The 26,957-nt window shown below is 45.4% G+C and overlaps 1 protein-coding gene across 1 annotated transcript in view; it reads left to right on the top strand.

Annotated features, from left to right (window-relative positions):
• Nucleotides 1-26,957, top strand: part of IQCA1 (IQ motif containing with AAA domain 1) — a 187,887-nt gene that overhangs the window by 57,812 nt on the left and 103,118 nt on the right. The window contains 1 exon segment of the mRNA XM_061412712.1: nucleotides 23,095-23,179. Coding sequence (XP_061268696.1) covers nucleotides 23,095-23,179 — 85 coding nt within the window.

The raw sequence follows: 26,957 nt of genomic DNA, 5'->3' as shown, positions 1-26,957 counted from the left end.
ATAAAAACCACTTAACCATTCTAAACCACTAGGGAAGCCCTCTTTACTTTTATATAAACTTTTAAAATCCAGTTTACAAGGTGACATAACCAAATTGAAAGCACTGTGTACAGTTATAACCCCAAATAAGCTAAAATATATATAATCTATACCCACATATACAAAGATACATTCATACATGGATTTTAAAATATATCTTTGTGTATGCATGGAAAATTTTTGAAAGGATTCACTAGAAACTTTGTTAGCATGGCTACCACTGGGGACAAGAATAGTGGTGTTGTTGGTGGTGAGTCACTCGGTCAGTCGAGACTGACTGTGACCCCATGGGCTGCAGCACGCCAGCCAGGCTTCCCTGTCCTTCACCATCCCCCAGAGCTTGCTCAAGCTCATGTCCATTGAGTTGGTGATGCCATCCTTGTTCTCTGTCGTCCCCTTCTCCTCCTGCCTTCAGTCTTTTTCCCAGCAACAGGGTCTTTTCTAATGAGTCAGTTCTTCGCATCAGGTGGCCAAAGTATTTGAAGCTTCAGCTTCAGCTTCAGTCCTTCCAATGAATATTCAGGACTGATTTCCTTTAGGATGGACTGGTTGGATCTCCTTGTTGCTCAAGAGACTCTCAAGAGTCTTCTCCAACACCACAGTTTGAAAGCATCATTTCTTTGGCACTCAGCCTTTATGGTCACATCCATACATGACTACTGGAAAAACCATAGCTTTGACTATGTGGACCTTTGTTGGCAAAGTAATGTCTCTGCTTTTTAATATGCTGTCTAGGTTTGTCGTGGCTTTTCTTCCAAGGAGCATGCGTCTTATAATTTAATGGCTGCAGTTACCATCCGCAGTGATTTTCGAGCCCAAGAAAATAAAGTCTCTCACTGTTTCTGTTGTTTCCCCATCTATATGCCTTGAAGTGATGATACTTCATGTAGTGATGTTACTTTTTATTTTATATTCTTCTGTACAGTTAGATGTCTTTTTTTTTATGAGTATTATTTTAGTAATTAAAAGCCTCGTTGAAAATATATTAGAAAGTAAAGAAAGGCATGAAGTTAGTTTGGGATAATCCAAAATAAACATTAAAATGTTAAAACACCCTGTTTAAAAAAAAAAAAAAAGTAGATTAATACAATACCTGCAGAGCACTCTTAGAAATTCTCTTCTGATGAGAGAATAGGGTGCCTGGAGGCTGGCTAGTTGAGTTTTCCCCGATCTGAGATGCTGAAGGGTCACGGGAGACCCTGTGCCTCCTGGGAGCCGCCCTTCCCGCTGGCTCTGGGCTTCCTTTGAAGACCCAGCGCTCCCAGCCCAGCCAGTCCCCTTGAGAGCATTCCAGCCTGGTGTTGCTGACCTGGCAGTTTGGAGGCTAAGTTAGAGCAGGTCCCATGGGTGTGCTGTGTATGATTCACACAGACGTAAAGACCCATTCTTTTGAAGTAATGCAAGATCAAGGGTGGATTTATTTTCATAATTGGATTACATTTATCTGATTGACTTTGATAAAAATCCTTTTCTTTGCTTTTTTAAATCAAAGACAAATAAAAAGAAAATATTGTCTTTTGAAACATGAAACATCGATCAATCCTCAGGATAAATTCCAACAGGGCGCACAGTGACAACTAAAAATGACCAGAAGTTACAATTAATATAAACTCCCATAATTTAGAATACTTGTTCTTAGCGCATTTAGTCTGTACTGGTAGTCGTCAAAAGTAGGATTTCTTTCTCAAGTCAACTTTTAAATTATTTTAAAAGAAGTCCTTTTTCCAGTGGTAAAAGTAATACATGCTCACTGGAGAAAATTTACAAGGTTGAGTTTAAGAAGAAAATCTACAATTTTAGTATACAGAGATACCTACTATAAAAATTTTTGGCAAATTGCTCTCCAGTGTTTTTCTCTCATGTATAATGTATATTTTAATTAGTTTTATGAATCTTTTTTCTAATTTTAAAAAATTTAACATTGGATTTCCTTTTGTGCGTAAAATAGTTTCCAAAAGAAGTCTTTCGTGATTGTTTAACATTCTATTGGGTAGATCCATTGGCTAATGAATCCGTTTTTATATTTTTAATATTTTGCCAAATCGATACGAGAACAGTGACTTCTCAGTAATCTTTTAATTTGCATTTATTGTATGATTTGGAAGAGTTGGAAAATCTTTCAGTCTTTTTGTTGGTAGCATTTCTTTTGTGAAGTGCCCAGTCATTCATATGCTTTTCTTTGTGATGTCTCTTTTATTAAGTGATCTCTAAACTATAGTTATTTATATACATTTTTGTGGTGATTGTTTAGTTGCTAAGTCATGTCTGACTCTTCAGACCCTGTGGACTGCAGCCTACCAGGCTCCTCTGTCCATGTGATTTCCCAGGCAAGAATACCAGAGTGGTTTGCCATTTCATTCTCCAGAGTATCTTCTGGACCCAGGGATCAAACCTGTGTCTTCCACATTGGCAGGCAGATTCTCTTTGACTAAGCCGCCAGGGAAGCCCTGCCATGTGTCATTGGAGGCTACCATATTGGATGACACAGTCATGGGAATACTTGTTTTGAGATCATCTTTTGCTATAACTGGTATTTCTCTCGGCTTGGGACTTTCCCTGAACTCTCATCTAAGTTTCACTATCCCGTGGCTGACCTTCCAAGTACCATAAAGGAGTCTTGGAAGTGACCTCATCCAACCTCTTCAAGGAGAACCTTGAAGTCTATGGAACTGTGGACTCTTGTCATTGAAGATGCACAGTCTCTTCCCCCATTCCCCACACGGGCATCAGAGCCACCTGAGTGACTGTCAGCTCTGATTCTAGGCCTTTGTTTCTTTGCAAATGGTCCCGTGTGGACCATATCTCCCCACCTGCATTTTTCATCTTAATTTGTTGAAACTGTGCCTGGCATCCAGCTCACCTTCAATCTAGAGAGAAGACAGACCCCCGGGTGGGGTGGCAGCTCTAGGACTGGCCCTGTGGCTTTTCTCCTGGGCTCTTAGCAGACTCCTCTTAACCCGTGTAATCTTAAGGAATCTGGAAATGGTATAAACGACATAGCCTTGTTCCACTTTTTAAGCCAACACACCAGGAAATACACATTCTTCCTGAAGAGGTCCTGGAATGCTTTGCTAATCTTTTTTTAAGTTTGAAGATTCAGTTCAGTTCAGTTGCTCAGTCTTGTCCGACTCTTTGCCACCCCACAGACTGCAGCACACCAGGCCTCCATGTCCATCACCAACTCCCAGAGCATGCTCAAACTCATGTCCATTGAGTCAGTGATGCCATCCAACCATCTCATCCTCTGTCATCCCCTTCTCCTCCTGCCTTCAGTCTTTCCCAGCATCAGGGTCTTTTCCAATGAGTCAGTTCTTCACATCAGGTGGCCAAAGTATTGGAGCTTCAGCACCAGCCCTTCCAATGAATATTCAGGACTGATTTCCTTTAGGATGGATTTGGTTGGATCTCCTTGCAGTCTATGGGACTCTCAGGAGTCTTCTCCAACACCACAGTTCAAAAGCATCAATTCTTTGGCACTCAGCTTTCTTTATGGTCCAACTCTCACATCCATAAGTGACTCCTGGAAAAAACCATAGCTTTGATTGGACAGGCCTTTGTTGGCCAAATAATGTCTCTGCTTTTTAATATGCTGTCTAGGTTGGTCATAGCTTTGAAGATTAAGATAGACTTTGAATGCAGTAAAATTCGCCCTTTTGGGTCAATCAGAAGTGATAGCAAAGAGGCAGGACTCTGGGGTCTTGAAATGATTTTCATCCTCAGCAGGGTGAGCCTGGCTGGGAAATAAAATGCCTCTGCCATTTAGTCTAATGATGTGAGGGCACCTATCATGCTCTGTATCATAAGCAAGTACACTGCTGATCATGCAAACAGAGCAGGAGTGGTCTTGAGAGCCAGGCTGCCTGGGTTCAGATCCCAGATCTAACACTTACAGGCTGTGTGACCTTGAACCAGTTGTTTAACCTCTCTGTGCCTCTTTCTCCTCCTCTTAAAGTGAGGGTATTAACAGTATTGACCTCACAGACGGGATAACAGAATAATATGTATAAAGCCCTTAGGACAGTGTGTGGCACATGATCAGGCCTCAGTAATTATTTTAAATGACACCATCATATCAATAGCAGCAAGAACAGCCAATGCTGTTATTGGAAAGCCAGCACATTCTCAGACATACAAGCCTGCAGTGTAGAATAGTTGCCACAGTCAAAGCATTCTGCGTTTTCGTTCCTGAGTCTGGGCCTTTATATTCGCAGCCGCGAGCATCTTTTCAAAATGCTACATTCCTGATGGCAGGAGGGACTGGCTGGTGGTGGAGGCGGGGGCGGAAGGGCTGTGGGGGCTGGGGGTGGGGATAAAGCTGAGGGGATAATGACAAGGCAGGCAAACAAAAATTAGACAGGGTGGAATGCGCTTCTAGTCCCTGGGGTGGGGAGCCGGGATGTGACTTGTCTACAGGAGCAGCACGTCTACAGATCACCAGGACATACACGTTCTTCCTGAAGAGGTCCTGGAATGCTTTGCTAGTTTTTTTTTTTTTTTAATTTTAAAGATTAAGATTGAGTTTAAATGCAGTAAAATTTGCCCTTTTGGGTACCATTCAGCAAATGAAGCTTTGTGATTTTAAGGCCTGTGGACCTAGACAGTCCTATAGACTCCTCTCTCACTGCCCAGTAGACCTCCCCAGCCACGAGAAGAAATCTGCTGAGAATGGTGCTGGGAAGGTGTCTGGAGCAGGGCAGACCCTTAGAGTTTCCCATCAGCCTGGAAAAGTGAGTATCTCTTTCAGTAAAGACATTCGGATCTCTCCTATCCAGCTGTGCTGTCCCCGGCTGGGATCTCCTAAGCCCCTGGGTCCGCACCAACTTCCATCACTGTTCACTCCTTAGGAAGCTGGGCCCTCCTTCTGGACCTGTGTCACCTACCACTTCTCCTCCAGGAGGGTCTTGCCAGATGCTTTCCATGGATGCTCTTCTGGGACCCCAGGGCTGGGAACAGTTGAGTGTCTTTCTTGGAGTCCGTGACTCACGAGAGGCCATTGATACTCAGGTCCCTTGGTTCCAAAAGCCTTGCAGCTCCCAAGACACTGAGCTCATGTCCTCCTTATGAACATCCCAGCAGCCAAAACCCTGACCTGTACGTCTTGGACCCCGCTGTCATTTCATGGGAAAGGATGGCAGTTGCCTACGGCCCAGTTGCTCATTGGGTACCGCCTGGAAGCCCAGAGCTTTCCTTGTTCCCAGCTCCTTCTCTGCCCCAGCCTCTGATCCTCTTTCTGCAGAGTGTGGTGACAGTCTGTGTTGGTAAACAGGAGAGAGCCACAGAGGAACCGTGGGATTTGAGAATGCTGGCTGACTCCAGTTATTTTGCAGGTGACAAAGTGGACTCAGGACAGTCAGGTAGCTTGGCTAAAAGCTGGGGTCGCTCCTGGCAGAACTAAAGCCAGGGTGAGCAGAGGCTTTCGGAAGCTTGACCATTGTGTCAAACCCCGATTGGTCCTCAGGGGAAGGTTCAGAATTATTCAGAGGACTTTGCAGGACATCAAAAAGAACCACTAGAATGTTCATGATCGATACCTTCCCGGGAACGGAACCACGGCTCTGTCTGTTCTTTGCCTTTATATTCCGGGTTTTCTCTTTTGAGCATGAGTTCCTTTCAGAAACTAAAAAGAGATTTCAGGAGGATAGAGGGAAACGGATGGCCAGGGGGAGTGACTGCGGGTCATCATTTCGAATTCCTTGTGTAATTATAGTTTCAGTAAATCCTCCAAAGCAGCTGTGGTCTGGAAGAGACATGAACATGTGTGGGTGACTCCTCTGAGAAGGTGAAGAGCTTTTTTTCTGCCGTTGACTTTGCTGGAAAATATATTAGCTTGAATGGGGGACATAGAAGAGGTGGATGAGAAATCAAGGTCTTCGACATTACTCACAGAGGCCTTCAGGACGGGTGCACACCCGTGTGAAATCGCATATTTTGCTGTCCATCGTCACAGTAAATCAGACGGAGAGCACCCAGCAGCTATAGGCTTGTCCGTGCACCAAGTCCCATGGAGAGACAGGCCCTGAGGCTCTTCTGCAAGTGCAGTGGCCAGACTGTCTCTCTAAGGTCCATAGATTATTCCAGGTCACACCCCTAGCCCGCAGGTCCCCTCCACCGAACCTGAGTGTTTCCCTCTGGATTGCAAACTTCTGGGGGAAGGGACAGGGCAGTGGTGTCTTCCTCAGGTTCTCACTGAACCCAGCAGAGTGCCTGCGATTCAGCGGATGCAGTAGATGTGCGGAGCTGAGCTGAAGGTCCAGCCAAGCTCTGTAATTAACATCAGGTCAGACTGCAGTGCCTCTCACGCTGCAGTTCACGGCACTTCCCTGGTGGCCCAGTGGTTAAGACTTTGCGCTCCCAATGCAGGGGACACAGGTTCAAGCCCTGATTGGGGAACTAAGATCCCACATCCCACATGGTACGGCCTGAAAAAAAGAAAAAAGAGCAGATCAGCTGAAAAGCTTGTCAGAACAGATCCCCTTTACCCCCGAAGCTCTGATTCAGTAGGTCCTCAGTGGGAAGAGTCTGAATTTTTTATAATTACTTCCCATTCTTTTCTTGATTTACTGTTGCACGTGTATTGAGAGCGTGTAATATCACTTACACCTTCTTAGCAAAAACGTGAAGTGTGCAGTACTGTAAACTCTAGCTCCATGCCATGTGGTAGATCTCTAGAACTTACTCGTCTTGGCTGACAGAAACGTGATCTCCTTGCAGTCCAAGGGACTCTCAAGAGTCTTCTCCAGCACCACAGTTCAAAAGCATCAATTCTTCGGCGCTCAGCCTTCTTCACAGTCCAACTCTCACATCCATACATGACCACTGGAAAAACCATAGCCTTGACTAGACGGACCTTTGTTGGCAAAGTAATGTCTCTGCTTTTGAATATGCTGTCTAGGTTGGTCATAACTTTCCTTCCAAGGAGTAAGCGTCTTTTAATTTCATGGCTGCAGTCACCATCTGCAGTGATTTTGGAGCCCCCCAAAATAAAAGTCTGACACTGTTTCCACTGTTTCCCCATCTATTTGCCATAAAGTGATGGGACCAGATGCCATGATCTTAGTTTTCTGAATGTTGAGCTTTAAGCCAACTTTTTCACTCTCCCCTTTCACTTTCATCAAGAGGCTTTTTAGTTCCTCTTCCCTTTCTGCCATAAGGGTGGTGTCATCTGCATATCTGAGGTTATTGATATTTCTCCCAGCAATCTTGATTCTATCTTGTGCTTCTTCCAGCCCAGCGTTTCTCATGATGTACTCTGCATTGAACATAGATGTGTGTAAAAGAAGAAAACATTTCCTCCTGTGTGTGTGTCCTTGACTCACACGCTTTGACCATGCTGCCTTTTGACTCCCCATGTGTGTGGGTTGTCCACACGTTAAGCTGTTCTCTGCAGGGCCAACTGGGGTGTCCTGTGATTCCGTGCAGTTCTGACCTCCCTAGAGAGAGCCTCAGGCCACCCCCCGCCCCATGTTAAGGGCTCAGCCCTGCAAAACTGCTCCCTCCAGCTTCAGATGTCAGTTTCAAACCCCAGGTTGTCACCCATGCTGCTGACCATTCGGCTGTAAATCCGGGTTTCCAGGACTCCTCCCTTGGGTTTGACAGTTGGCTCCAGTAGCGCACAGAACTCAGGGCAACACACTGACTTGTTTATTATAAAAAAGAAATGATAAAGGATACAAGTGGGCATCCAGATGGAAGGGATACACAGGCAAGGTGTGGGGAGGGGCACCAGCTGCCATGCTCCCCTCCAGACACCAGCCTTGCAGCTCCAGAAGCTCTCCAAACCCCCCGACTTCGGGAAATTGTATGGAGGCGTCTTCACTTAGGCATGACCGACCATAAACTCACTGTTTATTCCTCCTGCCTTCCTAGTCAATAGAGCATGGAGCTGAAACTTCCAAGCTTCTAATCATGGCTTGGTCTTTCTGGGGGTCAGCCCCCACTCAGGAGCCACCAAGCATCACCTCATTAGAACAGAATACTCTATCACCCAGGAAAGTCCAAGGTATTTAGTTCCTGTGCCAGGAAGTGGAGGCAGAGACCAACATAAACTTTTTCTATTATTTCACAGTGTACGTATATTACTTTGAGATCCCAATTTTATTTCCTTTGGATATATACCCGTATATATATATATATATATATATGTATGTATAAGGTACCCACTCCAGTATTTTTAGGCTTCCCTTGTGGCTCAGACGGTAAAGAATCCACCTGCAATGCAGGAGACCCGGCTTCAGTCCCTGGGTTGGGAAGATCCCCTGGAGAAGGGAAAGGCAACCCACTCCAGAGTTCTGGCCTGGAGAATTCCATGGATTGTGTAGTCCATGGGGTCACAGAGTTGGACACGGCTGAGCGACTTTCACTTTCACTTTCATATACCCAGTAGTGGGGTTGCTGCATTCTATGGTAACTCTGTGTTAATTTATTTTTTTGAGGAGCCTCCATACTTTTTTCCATAACGACTGAACCAATTTACATTCCTCCCAACAGTGGACAAGGTTCCCTCTTCCCCACATGCTTGTCATCAACACTTATCTTTCCTCTTCTGATGATAGCCATCCTAACACACGTGAGGTGACACTTCGTTGTGGCTTCGATTTACATTTCCCTAATTCGTGATGTTGCGTAATCTTTTTGTATACCTGTGAGCCGTTTGTATGTCTTCTTGGAGAAATGTTTATTCACTTCCTTTGCCCATTTTTAAACCAGGTTATCCGGGGATCTTCTGCTGTTGAGTTGTAGGAGTTCTTTATACATTTGGATACTAACGCCTTATCAGATACATGGTTTGTAAATCCTCTCTCCCACCCCGTAGGTCGCCTGTTCATTTTGTTGATGGTTTCCTCTGCGGCACGCCAGCTTTTACTTTCACGTGCTCCGAGTCGTCTGTTTTCACTTTTGTTGCCTGTGTTTTTGGTGTTGAGTTTGAATTTCTAGCAAGCTCCTGGGGGATACTAAGAGTCCTGGACCTGGGATAATACTTTGTGTAGCCTTTCCCAGTGTTTCTGTGGTAAAGAATCCACCTGCAATGCAGGAGACGCGGGTTCCATCCCTGGGTCGGGAGGATCCCCTGGAGAAGGGTGTGGCAACCCACTCCAGTGTTCTTGTGTGGAGATCCCATGGGCTGAGGAGCCTGGCAGGCTACAGTCCACAGGGTCACGAAGAGTCGGACACGACTGGAGCAACTTAACACAGCCTTGGGCTAGAGGCACAGCCAGCCCTTCACGGGGGAGGGAAAGTGTAGGTAGTCCCCCTAGCAATGTCGGAGAATCACTGAAAAAATTAAACCAGTATTATCCTGGAGATGTGAAAGCCCCCAAATCTCCTGGCTTTCTGCTGAAGCCACTCTTAACTGTGAAAGTTGGATGGCTTGAGAGCCTTTATGGGCACTTAATACCCTGCAAGGCTGGACAGGCTATCATTTAGATATAAAGACTTTGGGTTTCATTCAACAGACTCGTCTCTTCTGTGTCATATGGTGACAGATGTCAACATGCGTGTTGCTCCAGACAAGAACTGTCATGCCTTTATTTCATAAACAGGTACTTGTCACTTGATAGAATCAGGTCAGAGGAGCTTCAGAATTAACCTTGAACTCTAAAGCTTCCCTTTTCTGTAATCACTCTGTTGCTGTCTGTAAATGATTCTCTTTGAAAGTAGGGCATAGGAACCGCGTTTGGAACGTAAACATGGACATTTTGCTCACTTACCTTCCCCTTGTGTCTGCCTCCCTAAGCTTTCTGGACTCCTGAGTTAGGAATGGCAGAGGCTCCTTTGACTGAAGAAGGATCAGTGAATGAATGGTGTCTGGGCTTTAAAACGACAGGTGTGTAAACAGAAATGGATGGGCATCTGTTTAAACAGAAAATTCTCTGCATTAGTTCCTGAAGTGGTCTGTTCTTGCATATTAAATTTTCTGTACAGATAAATATTCAAGACAAAAGGTGAAAATATAGTATATTAATCATTTTCTCAACAGAAGAGTCATCAAAGCCTAGATAGTCGATTATGTTATCGGTAATATATTGTTCCTTTTAATAAAATAAACGTGAGCACAGGGTAGGGCAGGGAGGTTCCTGTAGGAGTGAAGCCTGAGCAACAGTGGTACTTTGGGATCGAGAAGGAGGCTTCCTCCTGGAGCGGTAACTGTTAATAAATAGCCCACTAATAAGTAGAAACATCAAGGAATAAATCAGATTTTGTAAAGTGAAGCTGAGACACCACCTCAATTTATACACTACTCTCCTCTCCTCTCCTTTGAGAGACGGTGAACCCCTCAGTTTCCCAACAAGGGCCACGGTAATTAAGTCCATGTGTAGCCAATTGCCTTTATTGAGTGTAAGTGAATTTATAGGCAGCAAGTGACACTTTCGGAGGCTTCTGTGTGGTGGCACAAGCTGCTCTCTTTAGAACGCAGGAGAAATTTATGAGCCTGCTGACATTAATGGAGGTGGTTGGAAGACTTGTGGAGGGGGGCGCCGGCCGGAAACCCCTCCATCCATATATTTTTCATACTTGATGAAACACAGATAAATCTCTGTCCTGGGCATCTGAAACGGTGGGACCGCTGAAGCTCGATGTCAGAGCTCAGGGGGGAGATTTATCATTTTAGGAGTTCTGCTTTCTAAATCACTGCAGACTCGAGAGCTGGTCCTTTTCACGTTTGTGCAAGAATTTTTGACAATATGCATAAATTCTTAATCAGCCCGAACTTTACCAAGTGTTCGGAGCCTCACGTTTGCTAACTGAAATATAGAAGGCATGGGTGTTCTTCCTCCTCAAGCTCCTTTAAATAAAATAATATGAAAGCAGGTAGCTCTGTCGAAGGTATTTTTATAAGAAAGCAACATTAATTATTGAATATTCTGTAAGAAATTAACATTGCCCATCCCCCATTAAAATTGTCACATATAAATTATAGTTTCTAGAGCTGGAAGGGACTTTAGAAATTGTCTGATAGGCACACAATACTTACTTTTTAACAATGAATGAGCAGACCTAGCTCAACAGCATCATTTGACACAAGGAAACTCACCAGGTTCCTCCAGCTCAGGCTCCTCCAACTCAAATCACACCTCTAATTGGTGACTGCAGCCCTGGTTTCTTCATTTCCAGTTAAATACCATTTTCATTATACATTTAGCTCCCACTAAATGCTTCCTTATTGGGTCTACAGATTTATTTTAATGCTTTATTACTGAAACCTAAACCACTCGTGTGCTTTCTGTGGCCATCAGCTCAGCTCTGCCTGTGGGTCTGGGTAAAGTGTACTGCAGGGCAGCCGACCCGGCAGGTTGTCTGGTTGCTCCACACTTGGCCCTGCTGGGGCAGCTGCTGAAATTGCACAAACCTCAGTTTTCTCATCTGAAAAATATTGACAGAAGCAAGCCACCTCTCAGGGCTTTTGGGGGGATTAAAAGAGATCATGATAGCAAGTTCTGAGCACAGAGTGCTTAAAAAATGAGTATATTGCTATGGAAGATTCTTTGCAGATCATTTCAACGTGATTGCTTGATCAGGTTATCCAGAAATAACATTGTATTTTCTTTTTTTAAAAATTAATTAATATATTGTTCTTGACTGCTCCAGGTCTTTGCTGCTGTGCGTGGGCCTTCTCTGGTTTCAGGGAGCGGGGGCTGCTCTCCAGTTACGGGGCTTGGCCTTCTCATTGCTGTGGCTTCTCTCGTTGCAGAGCATGGGCTCTGGAGCTCAGGGGTTGTGGCACACGGGCTTAGTTGCCCCGCAGCATGTGAAATCCTCCCCGATCAGGGATCAAACCTGTGTTCGCTGCACTGGCAGGCGTATTCTTATCCACTGGACCACCAGGGAAGCTCCAGCACTGCATTTTTAAACCAAGATCCAAGGTCGTCACATTTAAGCCCTTCGGCTTACAGTAGAGAACCAGCAGCTGATGGAGAATGGAATCTACCTTCTAGGGCCCTAGGACCTTGCCTGAAAGGGCAGGAAATAGCTGGAAAGGCCATCTGACTTGAAGAGGGCTCTGCTGCTCCTGAAATCATCAGCTTTGCCCAACAAATGCCCTGTCTTGAGGCTGATATTGGTTACAGCCCTGTCTTGAGGCCGATACAGGTTACATGACATAAATGGCAGTGTAGGAATCTGAAAAGTGAGGAGAAAAATCATCCAACAGAAAATATATGATAGGAGCTACTCAAAGGCATCGCTGGTTCCTCCCTCACCTCCCTCCGATTCCTGCCCTTCTCGGTATCCATGGTAACCTCATCCCGGCTCACAGCGTTCCATTCCATCTCTTGTTTGGTTTACTCCAAACATGACTCCCCACCTGGGGCATTTGCTCCCCAGAACTCCAGTTGTGGATGTCACTGCCGCCCGGTACCCCCGCTGACATACAGGAGTAGGGGCGGAGGTACCAGGGGAGGGGATCTCAAGTTCCACACGTCCAGAAGTAAGCTGGCACCTCATCCCCTCAGCCCTGCGCCCAACAGCCCCTCATCCCAGCAGATGAGAACCCACCCAGCCAGTCTCTGAGCATCACCCCAACTCCTCGTCTTCTCTCAGCCCAGCACACAGTCGGCTGGAAAACCCCATTAGCTTCAAAATATGCCCCAAGCCCACCGACCTCCCAGGGCTGCAGACAGTAAACCATCTGCCTGCAATGTAGGAGACTCGGGTTCAATCCCTGGTTTGGAAAGATCCCCTGGAGAAGGGAACGGCACCCCACTTCAGTATCCTTGCCTGAAGATTCCTTTGGACAGAGGAGCCTGGAGGGCTCCAGTCCATGGGGTCGCAGAGAGTCAGACACAACTGAGCGACTAACACTGCTTCTACTATACACCGACCTCCCAGGACTCTGACTTCGCTGCTGCCTGAGGTCTAAGAGGCATCACACCCAGCCTGGAGGCAGTAGCCTCTGAACCCTCCTCCCCACAACCAGTCTGGCTCCCCAAATCTGTTTTTGGGTTAATGACAGCGTATTCACGACGTATGGCTGAGTCCATAACAGTATCACTCAGACTTACAAACCTACTTAGTGACTTAAAAGCACACTGTGGTGCTGCTCCCACGGTCTCTGCAGGTAGGAGTCTGGGCTTAGCTGCGTCCTCTGTTTGGGGTCTCACAAGGCTGCAGCCCAGGGTCTCATCTGCACCCACACCCTCCGGGCTGTGGGCAGCAGTCAGCGACTCTGGGCTGCCGGACCACGGGCCTCAGTCCCTTGCTGTGGGCTGGAGGTGTCGTCACGCTTGTGTGTAGTGCTAGCTCCAAGCCAGTCCCAGTCCCAGCCCCACTCAAGAGGAAGGAGGTGCACAAAGGCATGGGCCCAGAGTCTGTGGACCCAGAGAGCAGGGATCATCCTGTCAAAACCTAAAGTGAGTCATGCCCCTTCCCTGTAAAGTGGCTCCCTTTCCTCTCCAGGAGGGCGAGTGTCCTGTGGCCACCAACTAAGGCCTGGCTCTTCTCGGGGCAACCCAGGGACACCTCCTTGGAGCATCGCCGTGGGCGTCTAGCACCTGGGGGATGTGCTTCTATAGTTTCTGCTCCCAGAACTCCCCTCGGTGCATGAGAGGAGAAGGGAGACTAGAGGCTTCCACTTACGTTACTGACTCCTTATGCTGTAGGATGAAGAAGTATATGTTGCGATTGTTTTCTTGGTTCATAGCCAACTTGTCTGTGTTCTGCTTTCTCTCTCTGCTGCTCCTGCTGCTGCTAAGTCACGTCAGTCATGTCCGACTCTGTGCGACCCCATAGACGGCAGCCTACCAGGCTCCCCGTCCCTGGGATTCTCCAGGCAAGAACACTGGAGTGGGTTGCCATTTCCTTCTCCAATGCAGGAAAGTGAAAAGTGAAAGTGAAGTCGCTCAGTCGTGTCCGACTCTTAGCGACACCATGGACTGCAGCCCACCAGGCTCCTCGGTCCATGGGATTTTCCAGGCAGGAGTACTGGAGTGGGGTGCCATTGCCTTCTCTGACTCACTTGTTATTTCAGAGAGGACTTTAGGTTTCCAAGTCTTTCCAAATTAGACACGAGTGTTTATTCCCAGTAATATAAATAGATCCGTGGTAGGAAAATGCAATATTATATACATCAGGAAAAGCACTATAATCATTTCAGATCATGCAGAAAAACTATCTGATGAGGTGGAATGCCCACTTCTTATTTTAAAAATTCTAAAACAGAGAAGAGTTAATTCTTAGCATAATAAAAATTGAAGCTGAATAAAAAACAAGGATTTGTTTAATCTTTTGTTTACTCTTTTTCCCTGTGCCCAGAACAGTATCTGGCACATAGTTCTAAACGCGTGCCTGAATGAATGAAACAGCAAGTATTTTTTAAAACAAAAGAGAGCTCTGCACCTAATGAGGAAACACTACAGGTTGGTTGTCCCACAAATGGAAAGGAAAATATGGATGCTTTTGTCCCCTAATACTTTGTGCCTGCATGCTCAGTCGCTCAGTCATGTCCAGCTGTTTGGGACCCTGTAGACTGTAGCCCGCCAGACTCCTCTGTCCATGGAATTTTCCAGGCAAGAATACTGAAATGGGTTGGTTGCCATTTCCTACTCCGGGCCTAATAATTAATACCATAGTATACATTTTTGTCAGTATAGTGACATTGAAAGGAAAGAAGGATATTTTTAAGAAAGTAGAAAAACATTTTTTTAAAAAAAATCAGTGATAGACTAACTGTGAAAGAGAGAGATATGAAAGTTTAAGAAGTTTAAGACATCTACAAATGTTGAAGAAATTTTAAAAGACTTGAATAAATGGTGAGATGCATCGTGTTTCTGGTTAAATGGAAAGATGGCATGACTGCTGTGGGTAATTTATAGACAGGACACAATTTCAATTAAAATCCCAACAGGATTATTTATTGAACTTGAAAACATAATTATTAAAGTCATTAGGATTAAAATCGGGAAATAAGAACAATAAGGAAGGACAAATAGCACTGTGTTTTCAAGAATATTATAAAGAAAAATAAGGTAAATGCCTTACACTAATATCAAAGTGCAAGCATAACTCAGTGAAATAAAGAAGAGAGTCCCAGAACCGACAAACATAGATGGGAATAAATAGCATGTGATAAATTAAGTTTAAAAAGTAATAGGAATGGGAAACATACACTCGCAATAACTAGATTGCCTTAATTGCTAAAGCCAACAAGCAGGAGAAAACAGAGGATTTAACTTCCCTGGAGAAAGGTCACAGTTTTCCAAGTATAGAAACAAAGATTTTCTCCACTGTTAAAATTACAGGGTCTATGTAGTAATCGAACCCTAAAATAAGACAGAAAGGAAGCCAACCAAAAATAAAATTTATTTTTTATTATAAATTGTTTTACTTTATAGTTTTACTTAATTATCAACATGATTCCTATTTGCTGTAACAAGTAAAATAATACTGAAATATACACAGAAAAAAAATCAGTCTTCTCCTCCCTCTAGCCCCTGCCTCGTAGCTAATCCAGATGAACAGTGCTTGCCTTCCCCTGCCCCTGGCAAACGCAAGCACACACTTGTTTGAGGCTCTCCTGTCCGCATTGAATCGGTGATGCCATTAAACCATCACCAACTCAGTGGACATGAACTTGGGCAAACTCCAGGAGATAGTGAGGGACAGGGAGGCCTGGGCTGCTGCAATCCATGGGTCGCAAAGAGTCAGAACACGACTTAGCGACTGAACAAGTCCTATCCCCTTTTATTTTGATAACCCAGATCGCTCCCCAGCCCAGTTTTTCCCCTTCATATTCTGTCTTTAGCATCCCCTCTGTTCACTTAGCACTTCCCCTGGTGGCTCAGTGGTGAAGACCCTGCCTGCCAATGCAGAAGACATAGGTTCGATCCCTGGGTCAGGAAGATCCCCTGGGGAAGGAAATGCCAACCCACTCCAGTATTCTTGCCTGGAAAATTCCACAGACAGGGGAACCTGGGCTACAGTTCACGGGGTCACAAACAGTCAGACACAGCTTAGTAACTAAACAATAACACCTGTTCACACAGAGTCGAGTCATCCTCATGGAACTGAATGTGTTCATCCACCTAAATATTTATTCAGTGCTGGTGGTGAAAAGCTAAAGCGGAGCAGGTGAAGCTTAGTCCCTTGCTGGATTCCACACTGGGGCTTAACCACAGTTACATAACCATTCCCTGCAGTCTGAGTATTTTCAGTTTCTTATTACAGTTTTTATTTTTTACAGCTTTTGCTAGTACAAAAATGCATCACAAAACTTTAATATTTCTGCTTTTAGTTCAGTAGGGATTCCCAATAGTGGAATTGTGGGGTTGAATGTGTACATATGAAAGGTCCATGCATGTGAAAGTGCATGCCTGAATACTCAGTCCTGTCCGACTCTTTGTGACCCTGTGGACTGCAGCCTACCAGGCTTCTCTGTCCGTAGAATTCTCCAGGCAAGAATACTGGAGTGGATTGCCATTCCCTTCGCCGGAGGATCTTCCTGACCCAAAGATCGAACCCAGGTCTCTTGCATTACAGGCAACTCTTTACCATCTGAGCCACCAGGGAAGCCCACATATGAAAGGTTTATAATGCAAACTTGATAGCTGAAGACAAGCAATCCATTGTCTAAGGATTTTTGACAAAGCCAGTAAGTGACTGTGAGTAGGGGGATCCTGGGCATCTAGGCAGAAGCCCAGGGTTAGCATCTTGGCTCTTCCCAGAAGGAATTGTTTGCCTTTGGAAGAGTCATATAAACTCTCACATTTTCCAGTTTCCTCCTTTGCAAAATGGAGAGAAGGGCTCATCTCACAGAATTTCTGTAAGGATGAAATGGAAACAATTTGTGAACGGCATCTGTGGAAATGCTGTGTAAACCTGCATGCAACAAACCCACACGCGATGATCATTTCTACTTAATAAGTGAGTCCAAGAGGTAAGGAGTGCATGCATGCTCAGTCGTTCAGTTGTGTCTGACTCTTCACAGCCCCATGAACTGTAGCCCGCCAGGCTCCTCTGTCCCTTGGATTCTCCAGGCAAGAATACTGGTGTGGGTTGCCACACCCTCTGCCAGGGGATCTTCCTGACCCAGGGATCGAACCTGGGTCTCCTGCATTGCAGGCAGATTCTTTACCACTGAGCCACCAAGGAGACAGCTACACAAATGCCCCTAGCATGTATCCAAGTGTCAGTCAACGTCAGTAACAGCTGCTGCTGCTGCTGCTAAGTTGCTTCAGTCATGTCTGACTCTGTGTGACCCCATGGACTGCAGCCTACCAGGCTCCTCCACCCATGGGATTTTCCAGGCAAGAGTACTGGAGTGGGTTGCCATTGCCTTCTCTGATCAGTAACAGCTAAAGAAACGCAAGTGCAAATTCAAGTTGTGCTTCCATTTTACACCCAAACTGGTCTAAACCAAGGCCTCCGAGGAAGAGGAATGCTAATGCACTGGTGAGACGGGTGAAGCAGACCACAGGGGGCTCAGGACTGACTGCCCGTTTGCGTTTGAATTCTGCTCTTTCCAGGATGGGACTGGGGCTTTTCTCTGTGGACTTCCATCATCGGCACCCCCACCCCACCCCAGAATAATTGACTGGGGCAAGGGGTTGTAGTTACACCGAATTTTATGTCCTCCTGTTTAAAATAATGAGCCATCGGCATCCTGTGCAGAGCATCTGACTTCCGAGAAGAGGTCGCTGCTGCTCGGAGATGCTCATGAGGTGTGAACGAGGTCACCTGAATTGCTGTGAGTTCTGATGCTCAGGCATTCCAGACGGATCAGGCCAGCCCCTCTCCGTCTGAGTGCAAGAGAGTTCCCGTGCCCAATCCCTGGCTTCTGCCTCCAGACCTTGAAGCCATTTTTCAGGCACAGTAAGGAAGTAGCAGGGCTTCCCAGGTGGCTCAGCAGTACAGAATCCACCTGCCAAGCGGGAGACGCAGGTTCAATCCCTGAGTTGGGAAGATCCCCTGGAGAAGGAAATGGCAACCCGCTCCAGTGTTCCTGCCTGAGAAATGCCATGGACAGAGGAACCTGGCAGAGGACGTGGAGTTAAAAAGAGTTGGACGTGACCTAGTGACTAAACAACAAGAAAGGAAATGGCAGCAAGGTGGTCTGATTATGCGACAGATACCACTTGTACAAAATAAAATGGGGGCTACCTCCCACCTCCCTGTGTAAGATGAGGAGGCGGCAGATCTGTTGGCCACTGGCCTTGGACACAGTGGGGACCCGCTTCCATTATGCCTCAGGCAGGGGCTATTCTCTTAGGCTCTGAGATGTGCGGGACAAATATATCTTCAGGGCCAAAGAGACATTGAAATCCCAGTCATGGACCAAGGGTTTGGATTGGGATTTGGGGAGAAAATTAAGTGAGAACAGTATGGGATCAAACCACGTATGGCTGTGGTTTCAGAGTCATTGTGAACCCTGCCTGGAAGCCCATTTAGGGAGGAGATGGTGCAGGTCCCACTCAAGAGCCTGAGACTCAGAGGCCATTATCCTAGGTATGCAACATGCGGGTGATGCTTTCCAAGTCAAGAACTAAGGTTGGTAGCGATCGAAGAAGCTGGAAGAATGTCAGAAATGTCAGGAGCTTTCCAATGCGGGAGCAGCTGGCAGGCATCATCACTCAGAAGGCTAATTCTCTGGCGAGGCGGGGGCCTGGCTGGCTTCTCAGATTCTTTCATAATTTTTCAGGGGTGATCCAGGTTTCGTGCTGGGGAGGTATCATTTGATTTTGAGAAATATTCAACCATCTCTAATTTATTAACAAATCTCAAATTTGATAAATATATTTCATATTCAGAGTTCCTATTCAAATTTTCCTATTTTCAATTTTATTTTGCTTTATTTATTTCATTTTTTAATTGACAAAGCAAAAGACTTTATTGGGAAGGGGCACTGGGGTGGAGAGCAGGAAGGTAAGGGAATCCAGGAGAACTGCTCTTCCAAGGTGCTTTTTAGGGGCTTCTCAGGTGGCATTAGTGGTAAAGAATCTGCCTGCTAAGCAGGAGACTGCAGGTTTGATCCTTGGGTGGGGAAGATCCCCTGGAGGAGGAAATGGCAACCCACTCCAGTGCTCTTGCCTGGAAAACTCCATGAACAGAGGAGCCTGGGGGGCTGCAGTCCATGGGTCGCACAGAGTCAGACAGGACTGAGCGAATTAAGAACTGCCCCCCACCATAATCCCCATGAGATGTGCCAGCATTGGCTCGGAGGTGATGAAATGCTCAGAGCTCACAAATAGCTGGTGAGTCCTGTCTTATCAAGTGCCGCGTTCGTTTCTCAGACTTTGCGTTTTCGGATGATTCTCACCTCTTATTTCTCCTGTTCTGTCGATCTGGGTGAAATGTCTGTAGTTGAGGTTATTTTTCATGCAGCCATGTGATGAGTTCCATTTTCCGCATCACTTGGTCCATCTGGCAGTTTGGATGCCCATTTGGAGAACCGGCTTCAGCCTTGCCTGTTGCAGCAATTTGAGAGCAAATGGAAACTGGTTGGTGGGGGCGGGAAGGGTGTGGAGTGGGGATGTGGCAGGCAGTGTACAGCAGTGGCGGATTCTAGCACGCACCGCATGGCAATTTTGAAAATCAGCAAAATGATGAAAGTTGAAGATAAATGTCTGTGAAATTAAGATTTAAACTATAATTGAGGGAAAGCTGTGACATAAATAACCACCATTTACCAAGTCAGGATCTTTACCACATAATAATTTTGCAGATGGTGACTGTGGCTTTGAAATCAGGAGATGATTGCTTCTTGGCAGGAAAGCTATGAAAAACCTAGATATTGCATTGAAAAGCAAAGACATCACTTTGCCAAGAAAGTTCCATATGGTCAAGGCTGTGGTCTTTCCACCAGTCATGTACGGTTGTGAGAGCTGGACCCTAAAGAAGGCAGAACGCCGAAGAATTGATGCCTTCAAACTGTGTTGCTGGAGAAGACTCCTGAGGGCCCCTTGGAGAGCAGAGAGAACAAACCAGTCCATTCTAAATGAAATCAACCCTGAATATTCCGAAGCCGAAAGCCGAAGCTAAAACTCCAATACTTTGGCCACCTGATGTGAAGAGCCGACTCATTGAAAAAGACCTTGATGCTAGAAAAGATTGAAGGCAGGAGGAGGAGAGGGTGTCAGAGGATGAGATGGTGGGATGGCATCACTGATGAATGGACATGAGCTTGGGCAAACTCTGGGAGATGGTGAGGGACAGGGAGGCCAGGCGTGCTGCAGTCCATGGGGTCACAAAGAGTCGGACACGCCTGAGTGACTGAACTGAACTGAACCTAGCGGGTGGTCACCCACCATCCCCAAGTGTGATGCGTCTGTCCACAGACCTCCCCTGCCAGCCACACGCTGCACTGTGTCCAGTTCCTTTCAAAGCTACGCTGAGGAGCTGAGTCCCATGCCAACTGAGTGAGCCCCCTGGCAAGGTTCAGGAGACCTGAGAGATTGTATGTAGAAAGGGATGAAGCTGTCCTAAGATGTTTGGGGGGCAATCTGTAGAAGGGTTGGGGGCCAAAGCGCTGGGGCGGGGGCAGATGGTTAGGGAGCTGCTGGGTGTCAACCTTGACCCAAGGAATGGCCCCAGTTCATCTGGATCCTCACTGCCATGCACCTGCCTTTTTAAAAAGTTCATTTAACAATATCCTTGAGGACACAGTAGAAAATAATTGTAGGACTTAACCCTTGAATACCTAGCTTTTCAATATTGTATGTGAGGGACCTGGAGATGAATGACTGCCTTCTGCTGCACCCCAAACTGTGAAGGCCATTCAAGGTGGGCACCTGCCACCTGTCCAGTTTCAGACTGAGCAGGCCCTTTCTATGGAACCTCATTTTTCACTGAAAAGATGACTGACATTCTGGCTGTTCAGACTCAGGTTCTCAGGAGACACTTTCTCAAAAAAGAACCAAGTAAGCCTGAAGGAAAACAATTGAGGGTATTTGTTGCTAATAATAAAATTCAAGCTTTCTAGCAAAAATTACAAGTTTGGAAATCTTCTAGTCTGAGAGACTGTGAGTCTGAGAGCTTCCCATTGCTTAGCTTTAGAGTCTGAGATTGATGGAGTTGTCATTCAGTTGCTCAGTCGTGTCTGACTCTTTGCAACCCCATGGACTGCAGCAAGCCAGATTTCCCTGTCTTCACTATCTCTAGGAGCCTGCTCAAACTCATGTCCATTGACTCAGTGATGCCATCCAACCATCTCATCCTCTGCTGCCTCCTTCTCCTCCTGCCTTCAATCTTTCCCAGCATCAGGGTTTTTTTCAATGAGTCAGGTCTTCACATGAGGTGGCCAAAGTATTGAAGCTTCAGCATCAGTCCTTCCAATGATTATTCAGGGTTGATTTCCTTTAGGATTTACTGGTTTGATCTCCTTGCTGTCGCAGGGAGTCTCAAGAGTCTTCTCCAACACCACAGTTCAAAAACGTCAATTCTTTAGCGCTCAGCCTTCTTTATGGTCCAGCTCGCACATCCGTACATGACTACTGGAAAAACCATAGCTTTGACTGTATACACCTTTGTCAGCAGAGTGATGTCTCTGCTTTTTAATATGCTGTCTAGGAGTTATTGATGACTGCGATTTTTGGTGCTATGCAATGTATATCAGCTTTGGGAAGATCCACATAAGTCAGTGGACCATTAGTTTTGAAATGATCAAGACCTGATGTTACAGAGTCACGTCTGAGTGAAAGATCTGTTCAGCGCACAAGACACATGACTTTTAATTTAGCAGGGAAGGCAAAGTTCTTGATAAGGTTTCAGATTCTACATCACCACCAGCCTTTAGGAAGCTCCCACTCATCAGGCTGTGGTGTGGAGTCAAAGCAGAATATTCACAGCTATCTAAAAGCCTATTAAAACTTTCCTCTCTTTTCTAGTTACACATCCGCGTGAGGCCAGATTTTCTTTCTATACTTCAACCAAAACAACATACTGCAGCAGATTGAATACAGAAGCACATATAAGCATATAAGCATTCCGCTAGGTTCCACTGAGCCAGAACACCAGCACTCTTTTTTTTCTTCTGGGAAATATGTTCATTAAAAATGTTACTTATGTGAACATCTAATGGGTTTATTATTGTTGTTTTTAATGAAAATGCATATTTTAGAAAGGTTGCCGTTTTAATACCTAATACAGTAACTATCAATAGCTAGAACTCACATAAACAAAAGCTTTGGGGATCATCAAAAATTATCCAGCGTGTCAAGAGTGGGACTTCCCAGGTGGTCCAGTGGTTAAGACTCTGCCTTTCAATGCAGGGGGTGCAAGTTTGATCCCTGGTCAGGGAACTAAGATCCCACCTGATGCAGGGTGCAGCCAAGAATTTTTAAAATAAATAAATAGAACTTGTTTTTTTTTCAAAAAGAGTGTCAAGAGCAACTAAGGCCAAAAGTTTGAGAATAAAGAGTCATCTTGAGCATGGGCATCTTCTAACCCTTAGATTCTGGATTAATGGAACAAACCTGATAAATGTTTTCTTTCTCTATATGGAATAAATATAACACTGGTGTCCAAGTAGTTTCTCTTAGAAAAATTAACTTTGTATCCCTTCTGAAATTTCTCAACATTAAATTTCAAATTCTGCCTTTTAGAACATAGAAACTATATGGTTACAGAAAACAATGACTACTCCTATCTCTTAACATGTGGGGCTCAGACTCACTGAAATCTAAAGCATGCGTGCCTATGTCATGCACGAGTACCAAGTCTGTAATTTGAACCATGCCATGTTTCTGTTTTATTTCAAAATCCTGTGTTTATCCTACATTTTAAACAGTAAGAGATAATTTGTGCTTCTGTCGTCATTCTTAACACAAGCATGGAGTATTGCAATAATTTTTTTTTTTTAAAAGAGGCAGAAGAGGACAGTCTGCTTTAAGGAGAGAGGTCTGACTCAGAGTAACAATTGCTTTGAGGAGAGAAACCTGCTTCTGAATGTCACCAGGTCCTTCTGCTCCGTAGAGACTGCATGTCCGGCCAGCAACTGGCAGGGAGCCCCATCCTAATAACCATCACTCATTTCAGTGAGCTTGAGCAGAGCCATCTCGTCGGGAATGTAGCAGAGAGGACTGCGCTCCTGGATGTTTATTCTGCCTTTTTTTTTTTTTTCCTCCTCAGGAACTTAACGGGCACTTTTCCTGACTACCCTAATGAAGAAGAAGGAGGTTCCGCTATTATTTTTTCCAACAAGACCCCACAACAGGTACAGATATGCTTGAGAAATAAAATGTAGCTATATCATAATTGCAATCCTTTAAACCTTAGTTAATGAGTTTGCAGGGTTATTAGGTCTTGGTTATGTCCCTACAGATGTTTACATGGAAATACTTTTGATTAAGTGACTTTTGAAGTCACTTAATGTACTTTCAAACTTTTCTAGTGAAATTCATGCTTTCTCCTCTCTTTGAAGACTATATGACAACACGTGATTCTCATCTTCTTAGTAAGTGATGAGCATGGGACCTGAACACCTCGGTAGAAAAGAAGGCAAAAAATATTAACTTATTAAAAAACATTAATTTTTTTAAAACTCTCTGGGAAAGAAACTTAAATATAAAGCGATGTTACTCTATCTCCTTTCATCTGTCAGATTGCTAACATTTTTAGATTGTGACAATAATTGGAGTGGGTAAACATGTGGGGAAAAGTCACTCCCGAACATTGTAGCTGGATACATAAATTAGCATGACATTTCTTGAGGGCCGTGGAATGAGTAAATATCAAAATGTTTATTAAGTATACCCTTTGACCCATAAATGCTATTTAAGGAATTTATACTAAGGAAATAAGAAGACAAGTTGCCATAGGGAACTTGCCATCAGTTCAGTTCAGTTCAGTTGCTCAGTCGTGTCCGACTCTTTGCGACTCCATGAATCGCAGCACACCGGGCCTCCCTGTCCATCACCAACTCCCGGAGTTCACTGAGACTCACGTCCATCCAGTCAGTGATGCCATCCAGCCATCTCATCCTCTGTCGTCCCCTTCTCCTCCTGCCCCCAATCCCTCCCAGCATCACAGTCTTTTCCAATGAGTCAACTCTTCGCATGAGGTGGCCAAAGTACTGGAGTTTCAGCTTCAGTATCATTCCTTCCAAAGAAATCCCAGGGCTGATCTCCTTCAGAATGGACTGGTTGGATCTCCTTGCAGTCCAAGGGACTCTCAGGAGTCTTCTCCAACAGCACAGTTCAAAAGCATCGATTCTTCAGCACTCAGCTTTCTTCGGTGCCTGCCCTCATATCGGATCCCTCCCCACTCTCCTGCCCCGACTTCACATGGCTGACGGGAGGATACAGGGAAGGAGAGCTCACAGGAGTGATGAGAGCACCCAGGAGGCAGTCAGGCTTCTGGGAGGACCCTCACTTATTGGGATGGGGTCACAGAAGACCTGCTTGAACCACAGCTCATGAAATGTGCCACCAGCCTTGCAGAGCCTGGGAGAGAACCTGGACCCAGAAATGCTGGGGGCTCCAAGCCTATGGAGCAACTGACACACCCTTCAGGACCCACAGGAGGTCACAGCTCTCACTGGGGCAGGAGACCCACCATGCCCACCCAGGACACCCGATATTCTGAGAAGAATCAGCCAGAGAAACCAGAAAATGACAGTGTTGGATGAAGGCATGTCCTTCCAAGGAGTAAACGTCTTTTAATTTCATGGCTGCAGTCACCATCTACAGTGATTTTGGAGCCCAGCAAACTTTTTCCATAAGCAGAGAAATAGTAAGTAACTCTGCCATTATAACCTGAAAGCACAGACAATATGTAAATGAATAGGAACGGCTGTGTTCCAATAAAACTTTATTTACAAACATGGGCAGCAGGCCACAGTTGGCCCATGTGATACGATTTGCTGACTCTTGCCACAGATAACCAAAATAGCTGTTCTTGTCTGCACTGTTCACAGCATTGACAAAGAAGAAACCAGGCTAACCTGTGTTGTGTTAGTCGTTCAGTCGTGACCAATTCTTTTCAACCCCATGGACTGCAACCCGCCAAGCTCCTCTGTCCATGGGATTCTCCAGGCAAGGACACTGGTGTGGGTTGCCATTCCCTTCTCTAGGGGATCTTCCCGACCCAGGGATCAAACCTGGGTCTCCGGCATTGTGGGCAGATTCTTTACCATCTGAGCCACCAGGGAAGCCCAGTGTTTGCTAGTTGGGTAATTAGTTAAGTGACATGAAGCGCTAACTAAGCAGTGGTAAAAGCCATGTGTAGGTGAGATCTCGTCAGTACTGCCGACCCTGCGCTCAGCATCCCTGGCTCCCTCTGCTCCTCTGCCTGAGCCCTCGCGGTCAGGCGGAAGCTCTCCTCTCCCCGTCCCCTGTCAGAGCCGACGTCAGCTGCCAAAGCCTTCCCTCCACCCCCGCCCTCCTCCCCACTTGATGAGCTCCCTCTTTTTGGCCGTTCCTCAGCCCTGCCTGGAGTCACTGTCATTTTGATGCGCTGTTATTTCACTTTCTTACATGTTTCGGTCTTGTCTCTCCAGCTAAATTACCCGGCACAGGTTGTGTCTTGACAGCCCCTGGCAGGCAGCCAGACATGTTTCATGTCAGTTTAGAAAGGTAACAATTACAGAATTAGGAATGTTGGTGGAATGTCTAAATTGTCCATTGGAAACTCTCGAAAGTAGAGTTAATGTGCAGTCAGACTAAAAGCAAAAGAAGACTGAGGACATCTGGTTAATACACTAGAATTAATACACAAGGCAATGGGGGCCACAGAGCAGTATGATTTTAAAAGGCAGGTGAGGGACTTTCCTGGTCGTCCAGTGGCTAAGAGCTAAGAGCTTGCCCTACGGAGGGCCCGGGGTCCAATCCCTGGTCAGGGAACTAGATCCCACCTGCCACAGCTAGCAGAGTTCTCATGGCTCAACTGAAGATCCCGGTTGCCACACCTAAGACCCAGCATGGCCAAATAAATAGACAAACATTTTTTAAATAGGCAGATGAGTGAAGAGTCAGGACAGCCTTGTGGTGAAGAATCAAAGTTTTCACTGGGTCTGCAGCCTCAGGCAAGGGTCTGACCCACTGTGTCTCAGCTTTCTGGTCTGGATGCAGATACCAGCAAGACCTGCCTCCCTGGGCTGAGGAATCAGTAGATGAGATGATACGTGGAATGTACTCAGAGCAGAGTCTGGCCCTCTGAAATTGTTCAGGGAATCTTAGCAGTTGTTACTAATGAGGGAGTGGGGAGGAGTGGGAGGAGGGGAGTAGAAGGAGAAAGGGGAAGAGGAGGAAGCTGAAAAGATAGATCAAGCATAATCATTATGGCATGCCTGTGTATAGTCATTTATATTTGTTAAAAACCAAAACGGTAAAAAGACTTCCTATGAAGTGAGTATAATCACATTGATGCCAAATCCCCCAAAAGATGGAATATGAATAGAACCTCAGATCAGTCGTACTTTTGAGTATTAATTCAAAAATTCAAAGTGAAATATTAGCAAAACAACGCAGCCTAGTGGTGTTTATTCCAGAATGTCCGCGTGGTTAATGTCCGCGTGGTTGTGTTTTGGACGTCTGTGAACACATTGCGTTATCTAAAGAGATCTGAAAGGGAAAACCATAAGCTCATCACTGTGGGTGCTGAAAGGCATTTTACAGGGTCGACTCCCATTCTTGATGTTAAGAAAACAAGACAAAAATGGAATGCATGGATACTTCTTTAACATGACAAAATATTTTTTAGGTCACAAGTTAATATCATGCTTAAAGAAATTCACAAGAAACACATTGATGTCATGAAAAATGCAAGGATACCCATCATCACCATTGATGAACAGGAATTCTATTGAACACTCTTAGACAAGAGAAAGAACAGTGAGCAATAAGTTGGAATGGAAGAGGGAAAACGATCACTTTCTGCAGATATGTTCTGTACTTAGAAAAGCAAAGAGAATAAACTGAAAAAAAAAACCTTAAACAACATGAGAAGATGAGGAATTACAAAATTAATATGCAGAAAGAGAAAGCTTTTGTATG

This window comes from Bos javanicus, chromosome 3 (genome assembly GCF_032452875.1).
Source record: "Bos javanicus breed banteng chromosome 3, ARS-OSU_banteng_1.0, whole genome shotgun sequence".
Lineage (NCBI taxonomy): Eukaryota > Metazoa > Chordata > Mammalia > Artiodactyla > Bovidae > Bos > Bos javanicus.
This window is presented reverse-complemented; position numbering and strand designations above follow the sequence as displayed.